Below are 22,291 nucleotides of genomic sequence, written 5' to 3'. Positions count from 1 at the left end.
CAAAAGTTACGTAGGTCTATGCGAAAATTAGGCTCATTTATTTTGTTAATGTATCACCATGTTTGCTTGTTACGGCCTGGTGTGGAGAGTAGCATGATAAATAAAGACCTGCAGGACTGAGAGGGAATGATAGTCCAGAGCATCGTCTGTACTCTTGGGCCAAAAAGCTCTTTGTTTAATTGGAGTTGATGAAAGAAAGCCTGATAACCATTAATTGTCATTGTTCTGTGCTGAATGGCTTCATCTGAGTAGACACAGGCACCGGACACATCTCTCTGTATGAGGGAACTGGGGTGAAAGAAATCGGAGGAAACATCTTCTGCCCTCGGCGGGTCTCTGTCATTATCATTAAAAAATAATCAAATCCGTGAGGTAACGGACGTATGATTCATTTCACAATGCCTACGAGCCACGTGACATAGACTGAAAACGCCTACAGACTGTTTATTTTGCACCACACGGTGGAACACCATGGATTCCCAATCTCTTTTTTTCTTCTTCTTTTTGTGTGCCAGTTTCCACACGCTGAGAAGTTGTTTTCCTTTTTTGGAATTCACTTCATCATAATCATTTCCTTTAAAGCAGAGCAACGTTTCCTGTTGAGGAAGTGTCCTGGCTTCTGAAAAAAATCAACTTCCTCAGAAAATATTATCAACGCTTTGTCCACAGACACTTTCCTAGATGGTATTTCCAGAGTTTCATGTCACAACAGGATGCAGCAAGATTTAATTATTTTACAGGCTACAAGCTTAAATAATATGATATTCTGCAATAACCCCTAATATTTTATGTGTTCAACTTGAGTTTTAAGTCATTTGACGGTGTTAAAGAGAACAAATACTCAAAGCGAAGTATTCATGTTTATCTCATTTATTCATTTATTTTTCAAAAAGTGTTTATTGGTTCAAACACACAACACTTCAAACTGGACTTTAGAATTCGGAATTATTCATATTTCAGCGTTATGACTATACATGTTGGAATAAGCGGCAAACAACGATTACACCAGGGTTATCGGCCTGAGCACAGACGTGAAGAACGTGTAATTTAGTAATCACGAATACCTTGGGATACTACCTCAGCGCTACTGTCTTTCCCACAAGGCGCACTTTCTCCCGCCCTCGTCAGCGTGGATTGGCTTTCTTTCATTCTTCCGAAATCTTATTGGATGATACCTCTGTCAGTAAACGTGTCCGCAAGGATGGTGTTTCAGTAGAGGTGTCGTCCAGGACAAGCAGGGTCAAGCAAGTGGTATGCAGAATAGAAGACAAGAAAACTTGAGAAAAGACTGCAAGAGGAAGTTGTGTTGGACGGAGGAAAGAGGAAGCGCTCATTTTGTACGAAGGGAAATGGTAAGGAAATATGCATTAATAGTCGGCACAATAATTTACCTACAATACGACTGGAGTTAAATTGCCCGAATCGTTAAAACTGCGCGAGATGACTTTTGAAATTCATAGATTATTGTATACGCGGTTGCCTTCTGGACTTTAGCGTGAGTTGACTGGATAATCTTTAAGTGGTGAAAAAGGACGCTTTACCTGTTGGAAAAACATGCCTTGCCAACAGGCAAATCCGCTACCGGGGCAATCGGGCAAGGGTGGTTTTATAATTTCTTAAATGATACGAGATGCTAAATTGATTTGTCGCTATTCTCCCTCTCGTTCTTTGTCTTCCGCGTTTACGGAAGCAAGCAGTGCGAAGTGTACAATTGCCGGGTTAAATTTAAAACACTCACAGAAATACCAAGATTGGCAAAAAAAAAAAAAAAAAAAGAACATTGCAAGACTTGCAGCGGTACCTGTTTGTAAAAATCATAACTGTGCATTGTTTGATGGAAGTATTTTGCTTTTGATCTATTTTCATGATGTATGTCGAAATACCGCAAACCTTTTAAGTCGGCAGAATATTGAGATAATTGATAGGAATCAATTATCGGAGTGTGGCACAGTGGGTAAGGAACTGCGCTCGTAACCGAAAGGTCGCAGGTTCGAATCCCGGGTAAGGACACTGCCGTTGTACCCTTGAGCAAGGTACTTAACCTGCGTTGCTTCAGTATATATCCAGCTGTATAAATGGATACAATGTAAAGTGCTATGTAAAAAGTTGTGTAAGTCGCTCTGGATAAGAGCGTCTGCTAAATGCCTATAATGTAATGTAATGTAATGAATCCTTGGAGTACTACACCCTGAAGCACAGCACTTACCTTTCACTTTACTCTTAATGTATCTAGACCAGGGATGTCTAAGCTTTTTCACGGAGATCTGCCGTCCTGTAGGTTTTCATTTCAACCCCAATTTGACACCTGCAGATTCTGCAGTTCAACAAGATCGCTAGCTGTTGAATGAGGTGTGCTTAGTTATGGTTATGTGAGTGAAAACCTACAGGACTGTAGATCTCCTGAAACATAGTCGGACAGCCCAGGTCTAGTCCAAATGGAACAGGAAATATTTCCACTTAACCACTGAACATTTGAGCTCTTCACAACCAGTTACTTGAAATAATGTTAGTAACGCGCGTGTGTGTACAGTACCGTTAAATTCCCTTGCCATGTGCAATACATATCGGTAACTCCTTGGAATCGTTATCTTTTTAAAGGCTTATCAGTAGGAGCCGGTGCTTATAAGCCGTCTAGCATAATTAACAATTTAAAACTGTTTCATAAAATGCGTCTCCCTGGTCAATTTAATCACGCCTTCAGCGACGGGCTCCCGCTGCTGGTATCCAGTAATTAATCGGGAGCCACAGCGAAATTTTGTTAAACGTGTGGAGCACCGTTATTTGACGGCATTTGTGTAGATAGAGGGTAGTCGTCCATTACTGTGTATACTGGAACGGTTAAGATAGACAGCCCGTTCTCATGTTTCATAATGTAACATTGTCAGCTTTTATGTGAAATATGCTCTCAACGCTTCCACGTGACCATAATAATTTGTTATGGAGACAGGAATGCTTTTAAATGAGTAGCTTCAGTGAGCCGAAGGATTTGGAAAAATTCTTTCTCACAATGCTGTATGCACGTAGCATTTTGTAGAATGCTGGTTATTAAATAAGCATGTGTGGCACGTTGATTGGTGGGACAATGCCTTGTATTGGCCTAACAAGACATCATGGAAGCCATGTCACTGATTCCATTTATATGGGTATTTTCAAGCTTAAAATGTATTAGACAAAAAAGACTGTATATTCTTTCCCCACCTAGAATAACAGTAAAGCACATATGCTGTGTGATTACATACAAACTACAACCACTGTTGAGAGAGAGAGAGATGGAGATATTAACAATACCTAATTAAGGTCTTTATCTGTGTGTGTGCATGTGTGTCTACTGTACACTATCATTATTAGAACTGCCATTGACAATGGCAAATAAGTGCCTTTTGTCTTCCTGTGTGTCCAGGCCTGTCTGCACTGTTTAAGTACGAGGAATGGCAGCAACCGTAGAAAATGGTTTTTTACCTGCATGTCGTCAGGGCTTCGCTCTGTAATTTTGAAATGGCCCAAGATTTGGACGAGAGAGCCTGGGCATGTGTGTATAGTCAGTGGAGTAAAGGCTGATGTCTAAATGATGGTGAGGTGTTTATTAGACCCTTTAAATTGGCAGTATTACATCGAGCAGCAAAAGAACATAAAGCGACCAACGCTACCCAGAGAATCTTCGCTTTTGATTTTTTTTCCTTTACTCTTTAATGTATAAAATTCAGGTACAAAAAAAGCATGCTCATGCAATGTATAATGTCAGCTCGTATGCACGATTACAAGCGCAGCAGTAACATGTCTGGGGTATAACATAACAACATAACATAACGTAAGATGAGAACAGCCCATTCTGCCCAACACTGCTCGTCTATTCCTACCACTAAACTAAACTGTACTTAATGCTTAGTTTACCTAAAAGCTAAATAGTATCTAACACTGTATCAAGCCGGGCCTTGAATACCCCCAGTGTTTCTGCCTCCACTGCATGTCCAGGCAAGCTATTCCACACATTGACCACTCCCTGTGTGGAAAAAAATATTTCCTAACGTCTGTGGTATTGGGCTATATGGGGTATTGAGTTGTTATACTCTATTCTGGTGTTGGCTTGTGTGGTGAGCTTAGGGGGTTGTCGTCTTCCTCCTTAAGCACGGTTTTATTTTTGCTGGGTCCATGTCATGGCTGAAAAACAAGAGAGTCAAAAGTTTAAGTCTGATTTGGCCTGGCCAGCGGTGTTGAGGCTGTTGATTTTTAGAATCAGCCACTGCTGTTAACGCTGTTTATTTTTCATTCTTAGACCTTAAATATACATACTGAATATATATTTATGATTTTTCAGAATATGGTCAACGTTTTACGTAAGCAGGTGCAATGAGAGGTGATACTGATGTCCCCTCCGATTAAACTGGCCTCTCCCTCTGGCGGTCAGAGTGAATTCTCACTAGTGTACTTTTAACGGCTGGATGTTTATTGATTAAAATCGAACGTTTAAGTAGGGGAGGAGTTCATAATAACTAGGGCTTGATTTGCATTTTGTTATTTTTCCACTAGATGGCAGTGCTTGCTACTTAACACCAATCGCGGAATCAATGTCCATAAAATCTAATGCTGTATCAGCAACAACAATGTACAAAATTCGGTGAACATTGTTAAAAACCCATAAAGTAGACATTCCAATTTATCTAAGGGCTAATGTTAGGTAATTAGTTAGCTCATTCCATTTATATAATACATTTAGAATCTTGATAAATGCTGATATTTCAGACAACATGGTAGAGATTTTGGTTAATGAAGGAAATGGGAGGGTGACAGTTTTTCAAGCTGATGCAGTAATTATTTTAATTTGAGGCTATAATCAAGTTTTATATATAATATTTTGAGCAGTCTAGTGCATAGTCTCCTTGGCATTTATTTTCTGCTAAGTGCCTGTATAAATAGGTTGTTACATTTCCATATGTATGTATTCAGCTTATTATTTAGATATGAGAATTGTGTTGGGTTAATTGTGTTGCCAGTGGCTGTATTCAATAAATAACTTGCATTGAGGCTAAATATATCTATCTGTCTATCCTTTATTCCCCCATAACCACATACCCCCCCCGCCCCAAAAAAAAAAAAACAACTCTTCCTTCCCTTGCACGTGTTAATTTGTTCTTTTCACAAAGTCCTCTGCAGCAGGACAGTCCAAGTCAGATCACTCGCTGATTTTACATTTTTACGTTTTAGGCATTTAGATGATGCTCCTCATCCAGAGAAACTTACAATTAGTGCACAAATAAGCTATAGATTCGTAAATCGCCAACATCCCAAGTAGCAATTAATTAATGTGCAATAGTCAGGTCAGGTCAGGTCTTCTGAATGCAAGTCAGCAGCTTGTTTTTCCCCACTCACCTCCTCCAGCATTCCTGGATGTTTCGGCCCTGTTCTGAGTCTGGGTTCAGACACACCTCGACGTTCTGCTTCAGAGTGAGTCTGAAGATGAGAGCAGGTGTAGCCATCATATAAACACAGCCTGTATTATTGTGTAATAACACAACACTTATTGTGCCTTGTGTATCATTGTCTTGACGGTGTATATAGTCATGCCTCCTAGTTTGACTTAGCATAGGTCAGGCCAGAGTAATGTTCACTGTGTGAACTGGACTGGTCTATTGCATCTTATCGGACCTGCGTTTCGTAGTTGTTCCAATGACCTTTTGTATGCACTTACTGTACGTCGCTTTGGATAAAAGCATCTGCCAAATGTAATGTGATGTGATGTGATGTGATTTATTAAATTAACACCAGAGAGACAGACTGGATTTCATCCCTGTTTCAGAGGGAATGTGAGTGTTCATTCAGCATTGCGCACAAACAGCCTGCAATTCTGTCCATACCATCAGAGACAAATGGCTCTGGACGTTTGACCCCTTGGTTAATGTAGGGGTGAGATTCTGTGGTCACAAACAGTTTGAAGAGAGTCATGAGCTGTAATAAAAACAAGGCGGCATAGCTCAGGAAGTAAGACCGGTTGTCTGGCAGTCGGAGGGTTGCCGGTTCAAACCCCGCCCTGGGCGTGTCAAAGTGTCCTTGAGCAAGACACCTAACCCCTGACCCCTAACTGCTCTGGCGAATGAGAGGCATCAATTGTAAAGTGCTTCGGATAAAAGCGCTATATAAATGCAGTCCATTTACCATTTACAGAAATACAAGGTGTTTGAATTGGGGGGTCTGTCAAAATCAACACTTGTAGTCATAACTCTGTTGAACCCAGTTCACCTTTATTTCATTGTCTATGCCTCAGAATGACAAGTAGTACATGGTGGACACTGCTGAGCACTGTGTTTGGTACACACACTGAACACTGAGAAGCTGCATTGTTTTGCAACTGGCTGCTGTTCCTCAAAACAGCTGGAGAAACATCTTAACACGGTCCTCCTGGACCAGTGTTGAGTAGCCCTGTTCTAAATAGCAGTAAAATTAATTAATCTGTTAGTCTCACTCTTTAATAAACTTGTGAGACTGAACATTTTTTTTCCTGCAACCACAAAGTAATGTCTTGTAAATATTTATACAAAAGCCAGATGTGGATTTCATACCTTGGTGGCAAGCAGTTGCATGTCTGGCGACGTTGCTTCCCAGACCTTAGTGGTATTCAGTTTGCAGGGAAATTGATTTCACACACGATAACCATTTGCCTGTCTTAACTAGACTGAGGTGGCAAAACGGCAGCCCTGTGAATTCGTGATCATTTCTCGGTGTTTAGTTTTCTGACTGATGTCAATCCGGACCTGTCACGAAACGTATTCCGACAATTTACAGCAACTCTCAATCATGGGAAAATTGAACAGTTATACCCGTGGCAAGCTAAATCATCCTTAAAGATATCATAGATGTTAAATCATTCACCAGTTCATGGTAAGTTCTGCGAGCGGGCATTTCCAATAATGCAATGTAGGGGAAAAAATGAAATAGTATTTAACCGATCAACAGTGACACTCGGATACTTTGTTCCAAACCGTTTCTTATCTGTGCAATTTCTGTGCATCAGGATCATTAAGTCACTTACATGATCTCTGTCTTGCTGCAAAACGCATTCGGCTCTTGCACTGCGATTTCAACGATGCGCCTCAGACCCACTCGGTCGACTTGGTCCACGCACTCGCATCTAGCCCGCAAGCCGATACGTTGCGTCATCACGTCTGCAACCGAACAAACAAAAAATTAAACATCGGTGGACCAATTCACGTAGCAACCGGACCGCAGCCGTCACGGACAGCTTACCTCCGCCTGACCACGCGACCCAAAGGAGCAGCGAGCTTAAAACTGCGCAGGTTTTGCAGGAAAGCATGGCTGACGGTTAGCACCCTGCAGCCGAGGAATGTCAGCCTGGAACGGATTCACTTATTCTGAGAGAAGCTATTCAAGAAGAAGATGCTTCCTGAATGACCATATTCAGCGGTGGTTTACAAAACAGAAAGTGCGCTTGGTCTCAAAAGCGTATCTGTTCAGACTGCATCAGATACCGCGCTCTTGTTGAGACCTGCTAATTTTCCACACGTTTTTGACTTGCCTGTGGCAGGTGGGCAAATGTGTCGTTTGTTTTTCTTAAATATTTAGCTTAATGGTTAACTTGAATTAGCGAGGCAGTGTTTACTAATAAAATGGGCCTACTTCACTCCTCCCATGCCACAAAAAACTATGGAGGGATATGAGTGTAAATTTGAATGACCTGTGTAATTGAATAACAGAATGTGTACTGCAGTTCCATGGGCTGTAAATGCATGGTATACTACAGCATATTTAATACAAAGAAATTAGATATGTAGCTGTTCTATGCTTTACTTCAGGGATGGCTCTAGGCATTGGTGACGAGGGTGGTCACCTAGGCTGCTGTCTTGACTTGGTGTGTGTGTGTGTGTGTTTGTTTGTGTGTGTGACTGTACATACTGGAATTGCTGCAGAAGATATCCATGTTCATATTTCATGATGTAACATTGCTAGCTTTTACATTAAATATGTTCTCAGTGCTTCCCCATGTCCTTAGTCTTAATAATTTAGCGTTATGGTGGAAATAATGCTTTTAAACAAGTAGCTTCTGTGAGCTGAAGGATTTCCAAAAAAATGCCTTAAATAGATTTTTGTAGAGTACCACTTACAAAATGTGTCATACATACTTATTTAATATTTTTTTTTGGTGTAAAACTGCCTTGCATTGGCCTAAAAAGATATTGTGGAGGCTACGGCACTGATTCCAGATTATGAGTATTTAAGTACTTTTTTCATTTAAAAAAATGTATTATAAGAAAAAAAAACTAGGTGTTTCCCCACCTGGAATAACAGGAATCATTGTTGAGAGAGAAAGAAAGATAGAATGGGAATATGTGCCTTATTATGACTGAGAAAAGGTGCGTAACAATACCTAATTAGGGTCCATTTGTATCTACACTACAATTATAGGAATTGGCATTAACAATGGAAAGTGAATGTCTTTGTCTCTTTGTATGTGTACATGTCTGTCTACACTGTTTAAGTATGAGGACCCAAATGCTGAGTAAGGAAAAAACACCAGGAACTCCAAAAAGGCAAATCCAACCAAAGACTTTAATCTAATGCAGGTGACAGAAAACAGGGAACAAAAACAAGGCCACGCAGGGCACTTCCAAAAACACAAAAAGAAACAAAAACAGCAGAATTTTTAAAAGCCAAAAAAACACGAGGAAAACAGAACTCGGGCAGGGCAGAACTCTCAGACAGAGCGCGGGTAGAAACGGACAGGCAGATTCACACAGGCAGATACTCTAAGGTGGAAACAAACAGGCATAAACACAGTCAGACACACAGGCATAAACACAAACACAAGCAGAAACACAACACCCGAGTCAGGGAAACAGAGAACCTAAATAGCCACAACTCTAACAAGACACAGGGAGAACTCAATACACAATCAAACCCAAAAAGAAAGGGATAACGAGACACAAAGAAAAAACAACGATGGAATAATTGAAAACGATAATACAATTAACACAGGGGTAACTAAAGAGGGAGCAAACGGCAGAATCCTGACAGGAATGGCAACAATAGTAGAAAATTGATTTCTACCTGCATGCCATCAGGGCTTTGCTCTGCAATAATTATGAAATGGCTTGAGACTAAGACTAGATTAGATTAGATTAGAAAACTTTAATGTCCTCAGAGAGGCAATTCGTATTTCAGCGTCAAGTTACATACAGTTACTTAAACAAGAAGGGCTGGGTATGTTTGCACAATCATTGGAGTAAAGGTTCGTGTTTAAAAGATGGTGAGGTGTTTATTAAATGCTTTTACTTATCATTGTTAAATTGAACAGCAAAATAACGTAAAGCATGCAACTGCCAACACACCCACAATCTTGGCTTTAGATATTATTATTTTTTTTAATTATCTTCTTTGTTTTTAATATAAAATACAGGTACAAAAAAAAAACCATGCGCATGCACTATATGAGGTCCCTTCATATGCGAGATTAAAAGCGCAACTGTAACATGTCTGGGGTATCAGCCTACATGGAGTATTGCGCTGTTATACTGTATTATGGTGATGTCTTGTGCGGTCAGCTTAGTGGGTTGTTTTCTTCTTCCTTAAGCACGCCTTTGTTTTTTCTGGGTCCATGTCATGGCTGGAAAGCAAGAAGATAAAGAAATGAAGGCATTTATGACCACTATATATATATATATATATATATATATATATATATATATATATATATATATATATATATATATAATACAAAATCAAACAAGAGAGAGAGAGAAAAACTAATATATATATATATATATATTTGTTTTTCTCTCTCTTTCTCTTTTTTGTTTGATTATTGGTTTTCTTTCCTCTTTTTCTGTTTTGTTCTGGTTTGATTAGGTCAGTATTTTATGAATTTGTTATCACCTCTGCCCTTTTGTTTTGTTTGTTTTTGCTTACTTAAAAAAAAAAAAAGTAAAAATAAAATAAAAAGTGAAAAAGCAACACTTAGACAAATAAAAATCTGTGTGAGGAATTTTTTTTTTTTTTTTTTAAATGAAGGCTGTTAATGTAGACTGGCTGCTGGTGTTAAAGGCATACTATGCAGGGGTTGTTTTAGCTTCGCTGTGGTCCTGTGTTTGCAATCAAAGAAGTCTCCTCTTCCGTATTGAACTCTGCCCACTCGCACCCCTGAGCAACCAACCGAGTCACTGAGACGCAAATTCATTACAATCTACCGGTAAATTTCTCCCATCAGGTACTCGGGCCGAACATTAGGTTGTCCGGTTGGAACCACAAACCAGACATATACAGATAATTTGGAAATCAGTCATTCTGGTCAAAACCGGACCTCTGGCAAGTAATGTAATATTCCTTAACTTACAAATATACAGTGCTGTGCAAAAGTCTTAGGCACCCTAGATTTTTAAATATAATATATAGTATATATTTGGTCTTAGATGTTTATTTTTTGTTTTCTACATTAGTGTGTCAGTAGAAAAGAGCAAATTTGAGATTTCCAAACATGAATTTTCCAAAAGATTAATCTGGCCTCTGTCCTGGCTCCCTCTAGTGGTTAGTGACAGCGATAAATCTCAGTGGTGTACTTTTAATGGCTGGATGTTTATTGGTTAAAATTGTATATTTAAGTAGGGGGCTTGGCTTGAAAATAATATATTTTTCCGCTAGATGGCAGTGTTTGCTACTGCACTGAAGACTGAAACAAACATGTCTTTAAAATCTGAAGCTGTACTCCATCTTCACATACTGAAAACTGTTATCAACACTGTTAAAGATAATAAAAATAGATATTACAGTTTATGCAAGGGCATAATGTTAGGTATTTAGTTAACATATTCCACCTATGTATTTCCAGTCTTTACAGTCTTCATTTTGCACGACATTGAATGCAGCACATTGCCATATTTTTACAGCCGTTACAGTAATTATTTTTAATTGAGGCTATTAATCAAATTTTATGCGTAGTATTTAGAGCAGTGCGGTGCAGTCTCCTTAGCATTTATCTTCTGTTAAGTCCCTGCGTAGACAGATCATTACATTTCTAATGTACATATTCGGCAGTGTGCCGAATAACTGCCTCTTTAGATGTGAGAATTGTGTGGCATTAATTCACTGAGTGACTTGAATTGGGGTTGGATTATAGGCCTGAATCCAGCCCCAGTCGGTCAGCGGCCTGACTTGGGCTGTCCTACTGCTGACGACTTTGTGAAATCAGTCTTCTGAATGCAGTCAGCAGCTTGTTTTTCCCCCACTCACCTCCTCCAGCATTCCTGGATGTTTCGGCCCTGTTCTGAGTCTGGGTTCAGACACACCTCGCCGTTCTGCTTCAGAGTGAGTCTGAAGATGAGAGCAGTTGTACCCGTTAGACCGAAACACACAAACCGTATTAAGTAGGTTGCAGGACAGTACAATGCGCCAGGAACCTGGGCTTTGTAACCTCAAGGTTGCGGGTTCAGTTCCCAGGTTAGGGCACAGCCGTTGTACCCTTAACCTGAATACTTAACTCAGGTACTCAACCTGAATTGGTTCAGGATATACACAGTATCCATAAAAAAAAATGTATAAAGTTGTACAAGTTTTACATAATATGCCTGCTAAGTGCCTGCAAAGTAACAAAAGGTAGCGGTAATATTACAAACGAAAGCACTGCAGCTTTCTGAGAGGGTAGTTGAATGCGGCTCTACCTGGGAATCAAATGTACTCTTCCTCACTCCCCTCCTCTAGTCTTCTCTTTTTTTAAATCATAATTTTGCTGAAATTTCTCTTTCCTTCTCCTCTTTATCCTCCTCATCCCTAAACTCACGTTTTCACCCCTTTCCTCACTCTGCAAGCAGAAGCCGTCTGAAAGTCAGACTGTCTGAGCTGAGCCCGAGGCAACGTCTGTTCTTTTCAACATAGTTTTTTTTTTTTTTTTTTAATATTCCTGTGAAACAACAAACAAATACATAAATGTTTGGTACACACACTGAACACTGTGAGGAGCTGCACTGTTTTGCAACTGGCTGCTTTCCCTCGAAAGAGCTGGAGAAACATCTCAGAACACAGTCCTCCTGGACCAGAGTCAAGTAGACCTGTTCTAAACCGCTGCAGAATGTTTGGTGTTAATCTGTTGGAATCACAATCGCTAATAAACTCGCAACGCTCAACATTTTACCGCAACCGCAAAGTGATATCTTGGAAACGTTTGGACAAAAGGAAGGTGCGGATTTCATAACACGGTGGCAAGCAGGTGCATGTCTGATGTTGCCTTTCTCACATTAGTGGTAGGCCTATTCAATTTACGGGAAATGGCTTTCACACACAGCCTGTAAGATCACCGTCATGATTTCTGACTGATGAAACATGCCCCGACAACTTACAGCGACTCGCTGTCATGGAAAACTGAACAGTTATAGAACACTTGGCTCTTAAATCACCCTTTAATACAAAAACACATTATGTTAAATCAGTCATCCGTTTGTGGTACAGTGTCTGATTTACGCTGCTATTGCATATTCGTCACACTGAACGGCTTTAAATTTTATATCAGTCTTTCACGTCGCTGTGGAGGATTTTTAGCCCACGCTTCTTTGCAGAACTGCTTTAATTCAGAGAACTGGTAGGTTTCCGAGCTTGAACTGCTCATTTCAGGTCGTGCCACAGCATCTCTATTGGGTTTAAGTCAGGACGTTGACTAGGCCTTTCCAGAACTTTAATTTTGTTTCTTTTCAACCATTCAGATGTGGACTTTTGTGTTTTGGGCCATTGGCTTGCTGCATAACCCAATTACACTTCAGCTTCAGCTCACGGACAGATGACCGGACGGACATTCACCTTAAGAATTTTCTGGTACAGAACAGAATTCACGATTCCTACAATAATGGCCATTTGTCTAGCTTCTGAGGCAACAAAGCATGCCTACGCCACCAACCGCCATGTTTGACCGTTAGTGTGATGTTCTCACTGTGAAAGGCGGTGCTTGCTTTACCGCAGACATAATGGGTCCCACGTCATGCAAAAAGCTCCACTGTTGGCTAATCTGTCCACAGAACATTATCCCAAAAGGCTTGGGGGATCATTCAGGTGCTTTTTTTGCAAAGGTAGCATTAACTTTTATCTTGGTTAGCCGTGTTTTCCACCTTGCTACTCTCGCACGAATCCCATAGAGATGACAGCAGTTCTCTGAATGTTCTGGGATCTTTTGTGACTTCCTGGATGAGTTGTCGCTGCGCCCTCTGAGAAATTCTTTTGCCAGTCTGGCCACTCCTGGGAATATTCATCACGTTTCCAAGTGTTCTCTGTTTTAAATGGCTCTCACTGTGGTTCAGCGAAGTCCCAGAGTCTTAGAAATGGCTTTGTAACCCTTTCCAGACTGATATGTTTTATATATTATAGATTTTCCTCATCTTTTCCACGATTTCCTTTCGATCGTGGCATAGTTGGCTAGTAGAAACTTTGTGGTGATTACTTCACTCTGATGATTCAATACGAGTGAGGTTTAGATTCAACAGGGCTAGCTCCAATCAAGCCTGGCTGTGTTCAGTCAGCTGAATCTAATTATCAAGTAAAATTTGGTCAATTTGTTGAGTAACAAACTTTTGTGTGGGTGATATGGGTGTTCGAAAACGTTTTTCATTAAATGAAATCATTTTTTAAATGTGTCTTGTGCTCACTCGAGTGCCATTTGTCTAATGTTACATTTTGTCTTAAGATCTGAAACCATTCAGTGTAACAGTGTAACCTGATCTATGTGGTCACTTCTGGCACTACGATCTTTACTTCACTCTAGTATGTTTCTTTTGCACCTCTGCACCTTGAACTAATGCACTTGTTGTACGTCGCTCTGGATAAGAGCTTCTGCTAAATGCCTGTAATGTAATGCAATGTAACAAGTAAGCAATAATAGAGTACATCAGGAGGGGGGTAAATACTTTTTCACAGCATTGCAAGTCCTGAAAGTGGCAGTTCCAATACTGCAATGTTGGAAAAATGGAAGCTTAAAACCGATCATCACTCGTTAGTTTATCCGTGACATTTCTGTGCTGATTGTAAGACACTTACATTATCTGAGTCTCGCCGCAGAACGCATCCTTCTGTAGCACTGTGATATCGGCGACGCGCTTCGGATGCACCGCGTCAACTTTGTTCGGACACACGCATCTACCCCGCATGTCTGTAAACACATTTGAAAATAATTTTAAAATAATTAACAGCGGTGCACTACCGAGCGATTAGGGTTCAGACGGCGGCCGTCACGGAACTTACCTCCGTCTGCCCACGCGACCCAAAAAAGAAGCAGCGAGCTGAAAACTGCGCAAATTTTTCTGGCAGGCATGACCGACTCTGCTACAATGTCCGTGCTGATTCACTTTCTCCAAGATACTAATACAAGACGCTTCCTGAATGACCATATTGAGCGGCATCATCCTAACCACCTGATTTACAGAAAAGCACCATTTGTACACTTGTGTCGCTTCAGGTTGTGCCAGACACTTCAGGCTTGTTAGGACACGCACATTTTCACACGTTCGTGGACTTGGCCTACATGTGGCAGGCGGACAATATTCTATATTTCTATTAAATATTTATCAAGGTTAATGATTAACTTAAAATAACAAAGCATTGTTCGCTACTTCCTGCTGCGAATCATTCCCGCTTTTTGCATGTATGTTTGAGACGTCTGTTCATTTGAGCTCGCTGTCGTTTGGTGGAAATGCGTGTTTTAAAAGTATGTAGCAGTTAAATTTGTATGCATAATTCTTAGCAAACTTCGACCTCTGAAATCATTAATTTAAGAGTTGCATGAAAACGCTGTCATCCTGTCAGTTGGTTAAAGTAGCCGCCTTTGGTTAAAAATGATTTATTATTCTTGAAAGAAAAGCCTATTAATCTGTATTTGTTGATGTGTGGGTAGTGCAGCCCTCCTCCTCAATTTGGTAAAAGCAACCACAAAATTTAAAAAGATAGTTCACTTAATGGGTTTTTTTGATATTTCATATTTTGTGTACATCTAAACAGCATTGTTTCACAGGCTTCTTTGGAGCTACTTAGTGTATTTTCTTGCTTTAGACCATGAACCCCTGAATGTCCTATACTTGCCATTGTAAATCTGGCAGCTCACTAAGCCTGTCTACATATCTAAAATATCTTAAATCATACACAAGAACTGTCTGGGGCAATTTAAAATGTACACTAAAACTGATGTATTATCAAGTAACCCCCATAAAGTCAACTGTCCCTTGAAATGGCTCCTCGTTGGAGGAAATGGTTCTCATTTTCTCCCAAATAGGACTTGTCACAAATTGCTATGAACTGTTTTTAATGGTTTCCTCTGCAGTACAGAGAATTAGCCCTGCTTAGGAGTGACAGAAGCTCATATTGAGTAGCCACACACGCTCTTTATCGATCCGACTCTGGGATTAAAGTGAGGAGTTGTGGTAATCTGAAATATAACCTTCACTTAATTTTATATTTTAACGGGTAGCTTAGTGTCTTAGTGGTGTACAACTTCAGTTTTTTTTTGTTTAACATTGGGGACATTAGGGAACAGTCTTGTTGGGTTTCCAAATTAGACAATGTGCGTAACTGAGCATCACAGGTTGAAAATGAACACAGCAAAAAAAAATTCAGTTGTGTTTATTTTTCATTTCAAGTGCATTATAAAGTTACATAATAAAATAAAAAAGTTACATACAAAAACATTTATGCTACACTGTATCCTTAAAGCTTTTTGTATCCTTTTAAGATACATATATAATATATTAATGACAGATTTTTTTCTGTGGGAAAGACCACTTTAATTTAAGTAGCGTTTTTCTCTTGTGTCTTCTTTTCAAAAGTCATATTCTTCAAGCTTTTGCACACTGGAATTTTGTTTCAAGAGTCACTTTGGTCAAGAGTCCAAAACCAAGCAATTCGCCATACTGGGGATTTAAATGCACAGACTTCTGGGTACCTCCCCACCCAAACCAGACCGACCAGCAGCCCGGGCATCTCTTCTGTGGCTGTATGTACAGGTGCTGGACCCTCGGTGGATCCAGGGGCCATTTTGAGCTCCTGAAACATGCCCTAAGCATATGCAGCGGAAGTCCTCTCTGAGGTATAGGTCCAGCACAATCAACTCAATCCCAGAATGCCTTGCTCTTCCATCAGTTGGGCGTGTTGAAGCCATTCAGGAAGTGTCCCCCATTCCGGGGGTCTGCCCCAACCCCTTTCTCTGCTGTGCCTTCCTCCTCCTCCTCTGCAGGCATTTCTTCTTATCCCCTCCATTTTTCTCACTCCTTGAAAAACAGGGAACAAGAAACGTCAACGGTGCTTTTGATTTCACTGGTAGTGTTTAATGGGCCGTATCTAGATGGCACATGGGAGATGTCAGGATGTGGTTTCCAGGTAGGAGTAGGTTCGCCACAGTACATTCTCCACGATTAAAGAATTTAAATCAAGGACAGTTTGACTGCATTTGCTGGCCAAACTAAGGACAAATCATTTGTACAAAAAGGTGGCCAAATAAAAAGATGGGGAAACTATGAAAGATGGGTAAGGCAAGTAAAGCTCGGTAGCCTGTGTTGCTAGTTTCCCCAGCTTTCATTTGGCTACCTTTCGGTCCATATGATTTATCCTTAAATTTGGCTAACAAATGAGGTCAAACTTTTCTCCTGGAAGGAGGCACAATTAAATTCTTCCATTGTGGCGAACGTCTTGGATAGGACACCGCCTCCTGAAATCTCCTGTATCCCATCTAGACGCAACCTATTTAATGCATTTTATTAAAAAGGGGAATTGCACTTTCAAACACACATGGGCTTATTTTGTTTCTATTGTCCTTCTGGGGCGACATAGCTCAGGAGGTAAGACCGATTGTCTGGCAGTCGGAGGGTTGCCGGTTCAAATCCTAACCCCTAACTGCTCTGGGGAATGAGAGGCATCAATTGTAAAGCGCTTTGGATAAAAGCGCAATATAAATGCAGTCCATTTACCATTTGCCTTCTAATGAATGCGTCGACCTTAATTTTTTGATTAGTTATTTCGTTTTAAATGTATAACGTTTGAAACAAAGACCTTTTTTTTAGCGCAAGCCCACATAGTAGTACGGTTTTCAGTTTTTTCTTCTTAGAAGAAAAAAAGCATAGCGTTGAAGTTGCGCAATGATATGCTGCCTAGGTCTACTTCCTGAATTTGTAAAGGTAAGCAGCAGAACATCGTAAAATATTAACAAGACGAAATAACGAATCGGAAAATGAAGGTCGACACATTCGTTGTGTTTTAAAGTGTAATTCCCCTTTAAAGTGAGAGGCGTGCCATCTTACACGCTGAATGCCATCAGATGGCTCAGTCGGCTACAAGGTCTTGAAAGGCCCACCAGCATGGAGCGCTCTTTTTATGGAACAGTGTCGCACATGATTTTCAGGTTAGACTGCTGATCCGTTCGGGCTTACGGAGTCTCTCACCTGTTCCAGCACTTGCGCAGCCTTTTGCCCTGCTGGCCCTTTGGACTCAAACATAATTCCTTATTGTTCGCCAGCTTGACTCTGTAACGGTGGAGAAAAAAATGCAGACACTATTAGTAAATGGAACAATATGGGGAATGGCTATCCCTGAGTGTGAGTCTTTCCCAAATTGCTCGTAAAAAAATGGCGTCAGGCTTTTAAATTTGCACTACAGTTTTAAGTGACAGAGACAGCATTTAAATACTTACATGATTTCAGGTGTAGGGCAGTGTGGGCCTTTCCTGATCACTAAGAAATCAATAAGGGGACGTCTGATAACCGGGTTGGTCTGTGGACACAAGCATCTCCTTGGAACGAATGCGCTCTCTCCCAACTGGTCTGTAAAGAAAAAAAAATTTGTTTAATTGACCAAAATGTCTCATATGTCCAAACTGGTTTTCATTTAACAAGCTCTACAACAGTGTCGGATTATTTTAGTTTCTTTGGAAATGCGCCTTTTGTTTGCAAACTGATTTTCAAATAGACGTAATCAGTGTTTCGGGTAAAGTTTCAGAAGGTCGGAAAGAGATGCAGCTCAAGCACTGTAAAAATGTAGGCATATTCTACAAAGTACGTGGTGAAATATTCGGTGTTACTCATAGGTGTCACTTCAACTGTAACCATTTATGAGTCAAATATGCATCAAATGTGCGCTGTCAGAGTAAAACATGCTCTCAGAATTGACTCAACACTGGACATGTTACGGAAAGTTTTTGAGACACCTCTTAACGAAAGTATCGATATGGAAACTCAAAGGTTTGGAAGTGCACAGCATTGCGTCTATAGGTTCAGGTCTTACCTTTGTTGAGAAATATGGAGAGTGTGAAAGCGACGAGGACGCTCAGTGTGTGGACGTAGAACCTCATTGTGAAGCTAGAATGAGCTTAAGACTAACCCGCGCTCTGGATTTATAGAAACATGCTGGGATTTCCCTCCTGCCGAAGCCGCGCCCCTTGCAGCCTCTACCCCGCGCGGAATTCCCCCCAGAGCTGTTGGAGATGCGGCTCAGGAGGTACCTCTTGGAGAAGGGGGAAACTGGGAAAAATCCCATATTAGAGTATTTCGATTAAAATAACCTTTTTTAAAACGACCCAGGCTCTTGTTTAGATTAAAGAGCTGGTTGTTTTTTTTTTTTTACCCGGCCCTCTTGGGTCATTACATTACATTTATTTGGCAGACGCTTTTATCCAAAGCGACGTACAAAAAGTGCATTTCATGGTCATAGACAACTGCTAAACACAGGTTCAGTAAGGTACAATACTTATTGTGTACAGCTATTTCTAGCCAAGAACACAGTTTAGTTCACACAGTGAACACTATTCTGACCTGCCGGCACAATCCTTAAACGGTCTCGTAAAAACATGATCATGGAATACGCGTCCTTGGCGGGCTTGGTAACCGCTCAGTGGCCCGGGGGTTCAAAGTACAGGACATTATACCTGCAAAACAGTGAATCTGGAGCTCATCCAAGTTTTTTATTTACCAGGCTTTCTGGGAAGCTGCAAGGCTCTCTCATCACAGTGTTAAGGGACGGCAAGGTAGTACAGTCGGTATGGAGCTGGTCTTGTAACCTAAATAATGGTCACATGTTCGATTCCCGGGTAGGACTCTCTGCTGTTGTACCCTTGAGCCAAGGTACTTAACCTGCATTGCTTCAGTATATATACAGTGTAAATGGATGCAGTGTAAATGCTGTGTAAAAAGTTATGCAAGTCACTCTGGATAAGAGCGTCTGCTAAATGCCTGTAATGTAATGTTAAGGGCCTGTACATTGTACCATACTCAGACATGTCAGCTGTGCTCTGTTAAATTAAATATGTTTGGGAAGCGTGCCATCAAAAGTAAACTGAACAAAAACCATTTGCACCAAGCGTGCACCAGAAAAATCTCTGTGACCCCATCTGAAAAGGGATGTGCTCTGTCTTCATTCTGAGCCCTTGAATGGCTCATAGGACACATGTCAAAAACTTGCATAGAGGTTTTGGAAAAAGAAAAAAACTTGGAAGGAAGGCATTTGTCAAATACATTGTCATTGCACTTTTGGATTCGATTTCTTGATACTTTTGGATTTGACTCCTCTAACCCAAACCCCTTTACCCCCCCCCCCCCCCCCAGCCCCAGCCCCAGCCTCATTTGTCAGGGATATTTCCCCTCTGTCCTTGCTCTCTTTGTATGCAAGAAGTATGTGTAATCCAGGTGCATTGATGTGAGCTGTAACCTGACCTAACTTACATAAACATTAGCAGCAGTTGTAGAGACTGGTTTCTTTTCTTTATTTCTTTTCAATGAGAGGCGGCTTTGGTGACTCACACTGGGGCAGTCATGAGATGAATTCCCTTTCCTTTCCTTAGCCGTGAGAGTCTGTCTGTTTGGGAGTCTGGCTGCGGTCCAGGTCATACCACATGATTTCCCCTAATTCCCAGGGCTCACGGTGACTGAGTGTTTCAGTTAATTCATTTCTTTCCATGTTTTATCGTACTTTTTTGCATTAACATTTTATTGTTTTTGGTGTATTTGCACATTGCACTATTTGTATGAAATGTGCAGTGTAAAGTTATGTATGTGCTATATAATTATAATTATAAAATAAATGTAATATAAAGACTGAATGCACTTGTGTGTTTATATGTGGACACGTATTTATGGCTTTATCTTTTGCATATCTACCACACCTGGTATACATTTTCTTGTAACTGTGAGAACTTTGAATATTCAAAATGAGCAAATGTAAACATTTGTACTGGATTTCTACGATCTGACCATTTACCTCTCTCATCCTCCTCCTTCAGCTCTGTGAAAGTGGCGCACACTAGAAAATGGACGACTGTCGGACATCTTTCATAAAAGTCAGTGAGGACCGGGTCATAGCCAGGTGCTTATTTCCATAGTTCACACTGGATGGATGCATGTTTGACCACACTGCTTGTGGGGACACATTTTGACCATTGTATGATGGGAATGCTAGTTTAAAAAATAAAAATAAAAATAAATAAATTATTGGTAGTGTGCTCTGTCCATTAACCAAACAAAATCACCACTTGTGAATTCATTTCCCTTTCAGAACTGATCTCTTTTTCCTGCTGAAAACGTACAACTGCTACCATGAGGGCAGGAACTTTCAGCTGTGCAGTCGAGAGGTAAGGTTCCATTGGTGAATGCGAACAGTCCAGTGGGAAATCACTGGTGAATACCAACGCTCTGCCTTAGAACTGCACGGCCAAGCGTTACGTTTCCATTGGTGGATGCTCAAAGCTCTGCAGTCCAACAGTGCGTTTCCATGGCGAATGCTAGCTGTTCGAGTCAGTTTCCACTGGTGACTGCTAACAGTCAGTCAAAAGGTGTATTTCCATCGGTGAAAGCTAAAAGTAAGGCAAGGCGACGCGGTCGAACTGTGCATTTCTACTGGTGAATGCCAACTGTAGGTGTCTAAGCCATGCAGTCAGACAGTGTATTTCCATTGGTGAATGCTAACAGTCAGTCAAAGCTGCGCAGTCAAACGATGTATTTCCATTGGTGAATGGTAACAGTCAGTCAAAGCTGCGCAGTCAAACAATGCATTTCCATTGGTGAATGCTAACAGCCAGTCAAAGCTGCGCAGTCAAACAATGTATTTCCATTGGTGAATGCTAACAGTTCATGTCCAAGCTATGCAGTCCAACTGTGCATTTCCATTGTTGAATACTAACAGTTCATGTCCAAGGTACTCCGTCAAACAGTTTCCATCAGTGACCCAGACAGTAGCAGGTGTTTGTCTAAAGGTAATTACCAGGTACAGTTCTCAAGGTCACAGTCCCTTGCTCATCTGGTGTGGATGTAGCCTGGCATCTCTGCATGTTTCATAAAGCTTTGTGAAGCTTCATGAAGAGCAGAACACTTAATCTGCCCCAAAGGATGAGTGCAATGTCCTGCATTTACCACTCACAATAAAATACTTGTTCATCGAGAGATCAAGCTTAAACATTTTCTTAATATAATCACCTGCTTTATCTGGAAGCCCAATCTTTTATTTGTTATGATAATTTTCTGTTTTTATTGGTATATGACTAAGGAATGTATGTTCAAAACATGAAGTCATTTAGATATTTTGGTGTGTCCCTCGGCAATTTTCTTTTGGAAAGTTTTAAGTACAGAACGGAAAACAGTGCTCAAGGCTGTTTTACCTGCCGAGCTTTGGGAAAACAGAGAGCGGGGGCAGGACTGAGACTTGCAGGCTGTTTGTTAGGAGTTTCACAATGAGTCCTGGAACCCCCCCCCCCCCCCCCCCAACTGTGACATCACCATATGAATGGCCAATGAGGTGAAGCCAAGCCGGTCGCAGTAGAAAACAAGCGCATATGTTTAGATTTCTCCTGCTGTAGCATGTCAGTCCCTGAGGCGCGAGACCAACATTTCCAACGCAGAGCTCGCGTGAACTTTGATAACATATATGCGGTTCAGTGGTTCGGAGGTTATGTGAATGCTTTTCCAAGTACTTGCACGTCGGAAATGTTGCACGAGCATTTTAAAACACTGGAGCCGGTACTCTATAGCTACTATAGCCAATACGACTATGATTTCAATTTCACACCCTGACAAAACATGCCTTTCATAAATTTTATTAATTCATTAATTATGCTAACAATCTTTTTATCTTTAGTCTTTAGTCTATTGTGTGTATTGTGTCATGTTCTAAATGTTTGCGTGATGGGAAAGTTGTTCAGTTAATTGCATGTGCCAATGTCTGACAAGATCGGTCTGTCTTCACCGGTTATGAGTCACACATGTGTATTGAATTTTGGGCGACCTAATTTTTTTCATTGTTCGCAGCTTTCAACAACTGAGTGATTTGTCTTAGTCTTTCAAAGATGAAT

General features: G+C 40.7%; 4 protein-coding genes across 4 annotated transcripts in view; 1 reads left to right on the top strand and 3 right to left on the bottom strand.

The window, feature by feature from the left end:
* Positions 1–1,010: 1,010 nt before the first annotated feature.
* The window catches only part of rassf4a (Ras association domain family member 4a), a 39,428-nt gene continuing 18,147 nt past the window's right edge, over positions 1,011–22,291 (top strand). The window contains exons 1-3 of the mRNA XM_064317207.1: positions 1,011–1,352; positions 20,231–20,313; positions 20,503–20,578. Of these exons, the coding sequence (XP_064173277.1) occupies positions 20,258–20,313; positions 20,503–20,578 (132 nt within the window). The 5' untranslated portion in view covers positions 1,011–1,352; positions 20,231–20,257. The remainder of the gene's footprint in view (positions 1,353–20,230; positions 20,314–20,502; positions 20,579–22,291) is intronic.
* Positions 3,561–7,399, bottom strand: LOC135244706 (C-X-C motif chemokine 3-like). The gene is made up of 4 exons (XM_064317208.1): positions 7,240–7,399; positions 7,025–7,157; positions 5,368–5,448; positions 3,561–4,158 (listed from the first exon to the last, which is right to left on the bottom strand). Exons 1-4 carry the CDS (start codon positions 7,304–7,306, stop codon positions 4,098–4,100), a joined length of 342 nt encoding a protein of 113 aa, XP_064173278.1. The 5' UTR covers positions 7,307–7,399; the 3' UTR covers positions 3,561–4,097.
* Positions 8,541–14,357, bottom strand: LOC135244707 (growth-regulated alpha protein-like). Its single transcript, XM_064317209.1, has 4 exons — positions 14,221–14,357; positions 14,017–14,128; positions 11,233–11,313; positions 8,541–9,613 (listed from the first exon to the last, which is right to left on the bottom strand). The coding sequence occupies exons 1-4, from the start codon at positions 14,288–14,290 to the stop codon at positions 9,553–9,555; spliced, it is 324 nt and encodes a 107-aa protein (XP_064173279.1). The 5' UTR covers positions 14,291–14,357; the 3' UTR covers positions 8,541–9,552.
* On the bottom strand, positions 15,576–18,395 carry LOC135244947 (interleukin-8). Its single transcript, XM_064317640.1, has 4 exons — positions 18,241–18,395; positions 17,651–17,780; positions 17,403–17,483; positions 15,576–16,235 (listed from the first exon to the last, which is right to left on the bottom strand). The coding sequence occupies exons 1-4, from the start codon at positions 18,305–18,307 to the stop codon at positions 16,127–16,129; spliced, it is 387 nt and encodes a 128-aa protein (XP_064173710.1). The 5' UTR covers positions 18,308–18,395; the 3' UTR covers positions 15,576–16,126.

This window comes from Anguilla rostrata, chromosome 18 (genome assembly GCF_018555375.3).
Source record: "Anguilla rostrata isolate EN2019 chromosome 18, ASM1855537v3, whole genome shotgun sequence".
NCBI classification, from domain to species: domain Eukaryota; kingdom Metazoa; phylum Chordata; class Actinopteri; order Anguilliformes; family Anguillidae; genus Anguilla; species Anguilla rostrata.
Note: the sequence above shows the minus strand (reverse complement) of the source record. Positions and strands in the feature narration are given on the sequence as shown.

What these genes read in the sequence shown, in the direction of transcription:
- LOC135244707 (XM_064317209.1), bottom strand. Translation starts at nt 14,290, where the DNA reads ATGCCTGCCAGAAAAATTTGCGCAGTTTTCAGCTCGCTGCTTCTTTTT. An exon ending in GGTCGCGTGGGCAGACGGAG is followed by an intron (nt 14,129 to 14,220) that starts GTAAGTTCCGTG and finishes ATGTGTTTACAG; the next exon opens with ACATGCGGGGTAGATGCGTG. An exon ending in ATCCAGGAATGCTGGAGGAG is followed by an intron (nt 9,614 to 11,232) that starts GTGAGTGGGGGA and finishes CTTGCTTTCCAG; the next exon opens with CCATGACATGGACCCAGAAA.
- LOC135244706 (XM_064317208.1), bottom strand. Translation starts at nt 7,306, where the DNA reads ATGCTTTCCTGCAAAACCTGCGCAGTTTTAAGCTCGCTGCTCCTTTGG. An exon ending in TGCAGCAAGACAGAGATCAT is followed by an intron (nt 5,449 to 7,024) that starts GTAAGTGACTTA and finishes TCTCATCTTCAG; the next exon opens with ACTCACTCTGAAGCAGAACG. An exon ending in ATCCAGGAATGCTGGAGGAG is followed by an intron (nt 4,159 to 5,367) that starts GTGAGTGGGGAA and finishes CTTGTTTTTCAG; the next exon opens with CCATGACATGGACCCAGCAA.
- LOC135244947 (XM_064317640.1), bottom strand. Translation starts at nt 18,307, where the DNA reads ATGAGGTTCTACGTCCACACACTGAGCGTCCTCGTCGCTTTCACACTC. An exon ending in TGCCCTACACCTGAAATCAT is followed by an intron (nt 17,484 to 17,650) that starts GTAAGTATTTAA and finishes CCACCGTTACAG; the next exon opens with AGTCAAGCTGGCGAACAATA. An exon ending in CTGCGCAAGTGCTGGAACAG is followed by an intron (nt 16,236 to 17,402) that starts GTGAGAGACTCC and finishes CTGTTTTTCAAG; the next exon opens with GAGTGAGAAAAATGGAGGGG.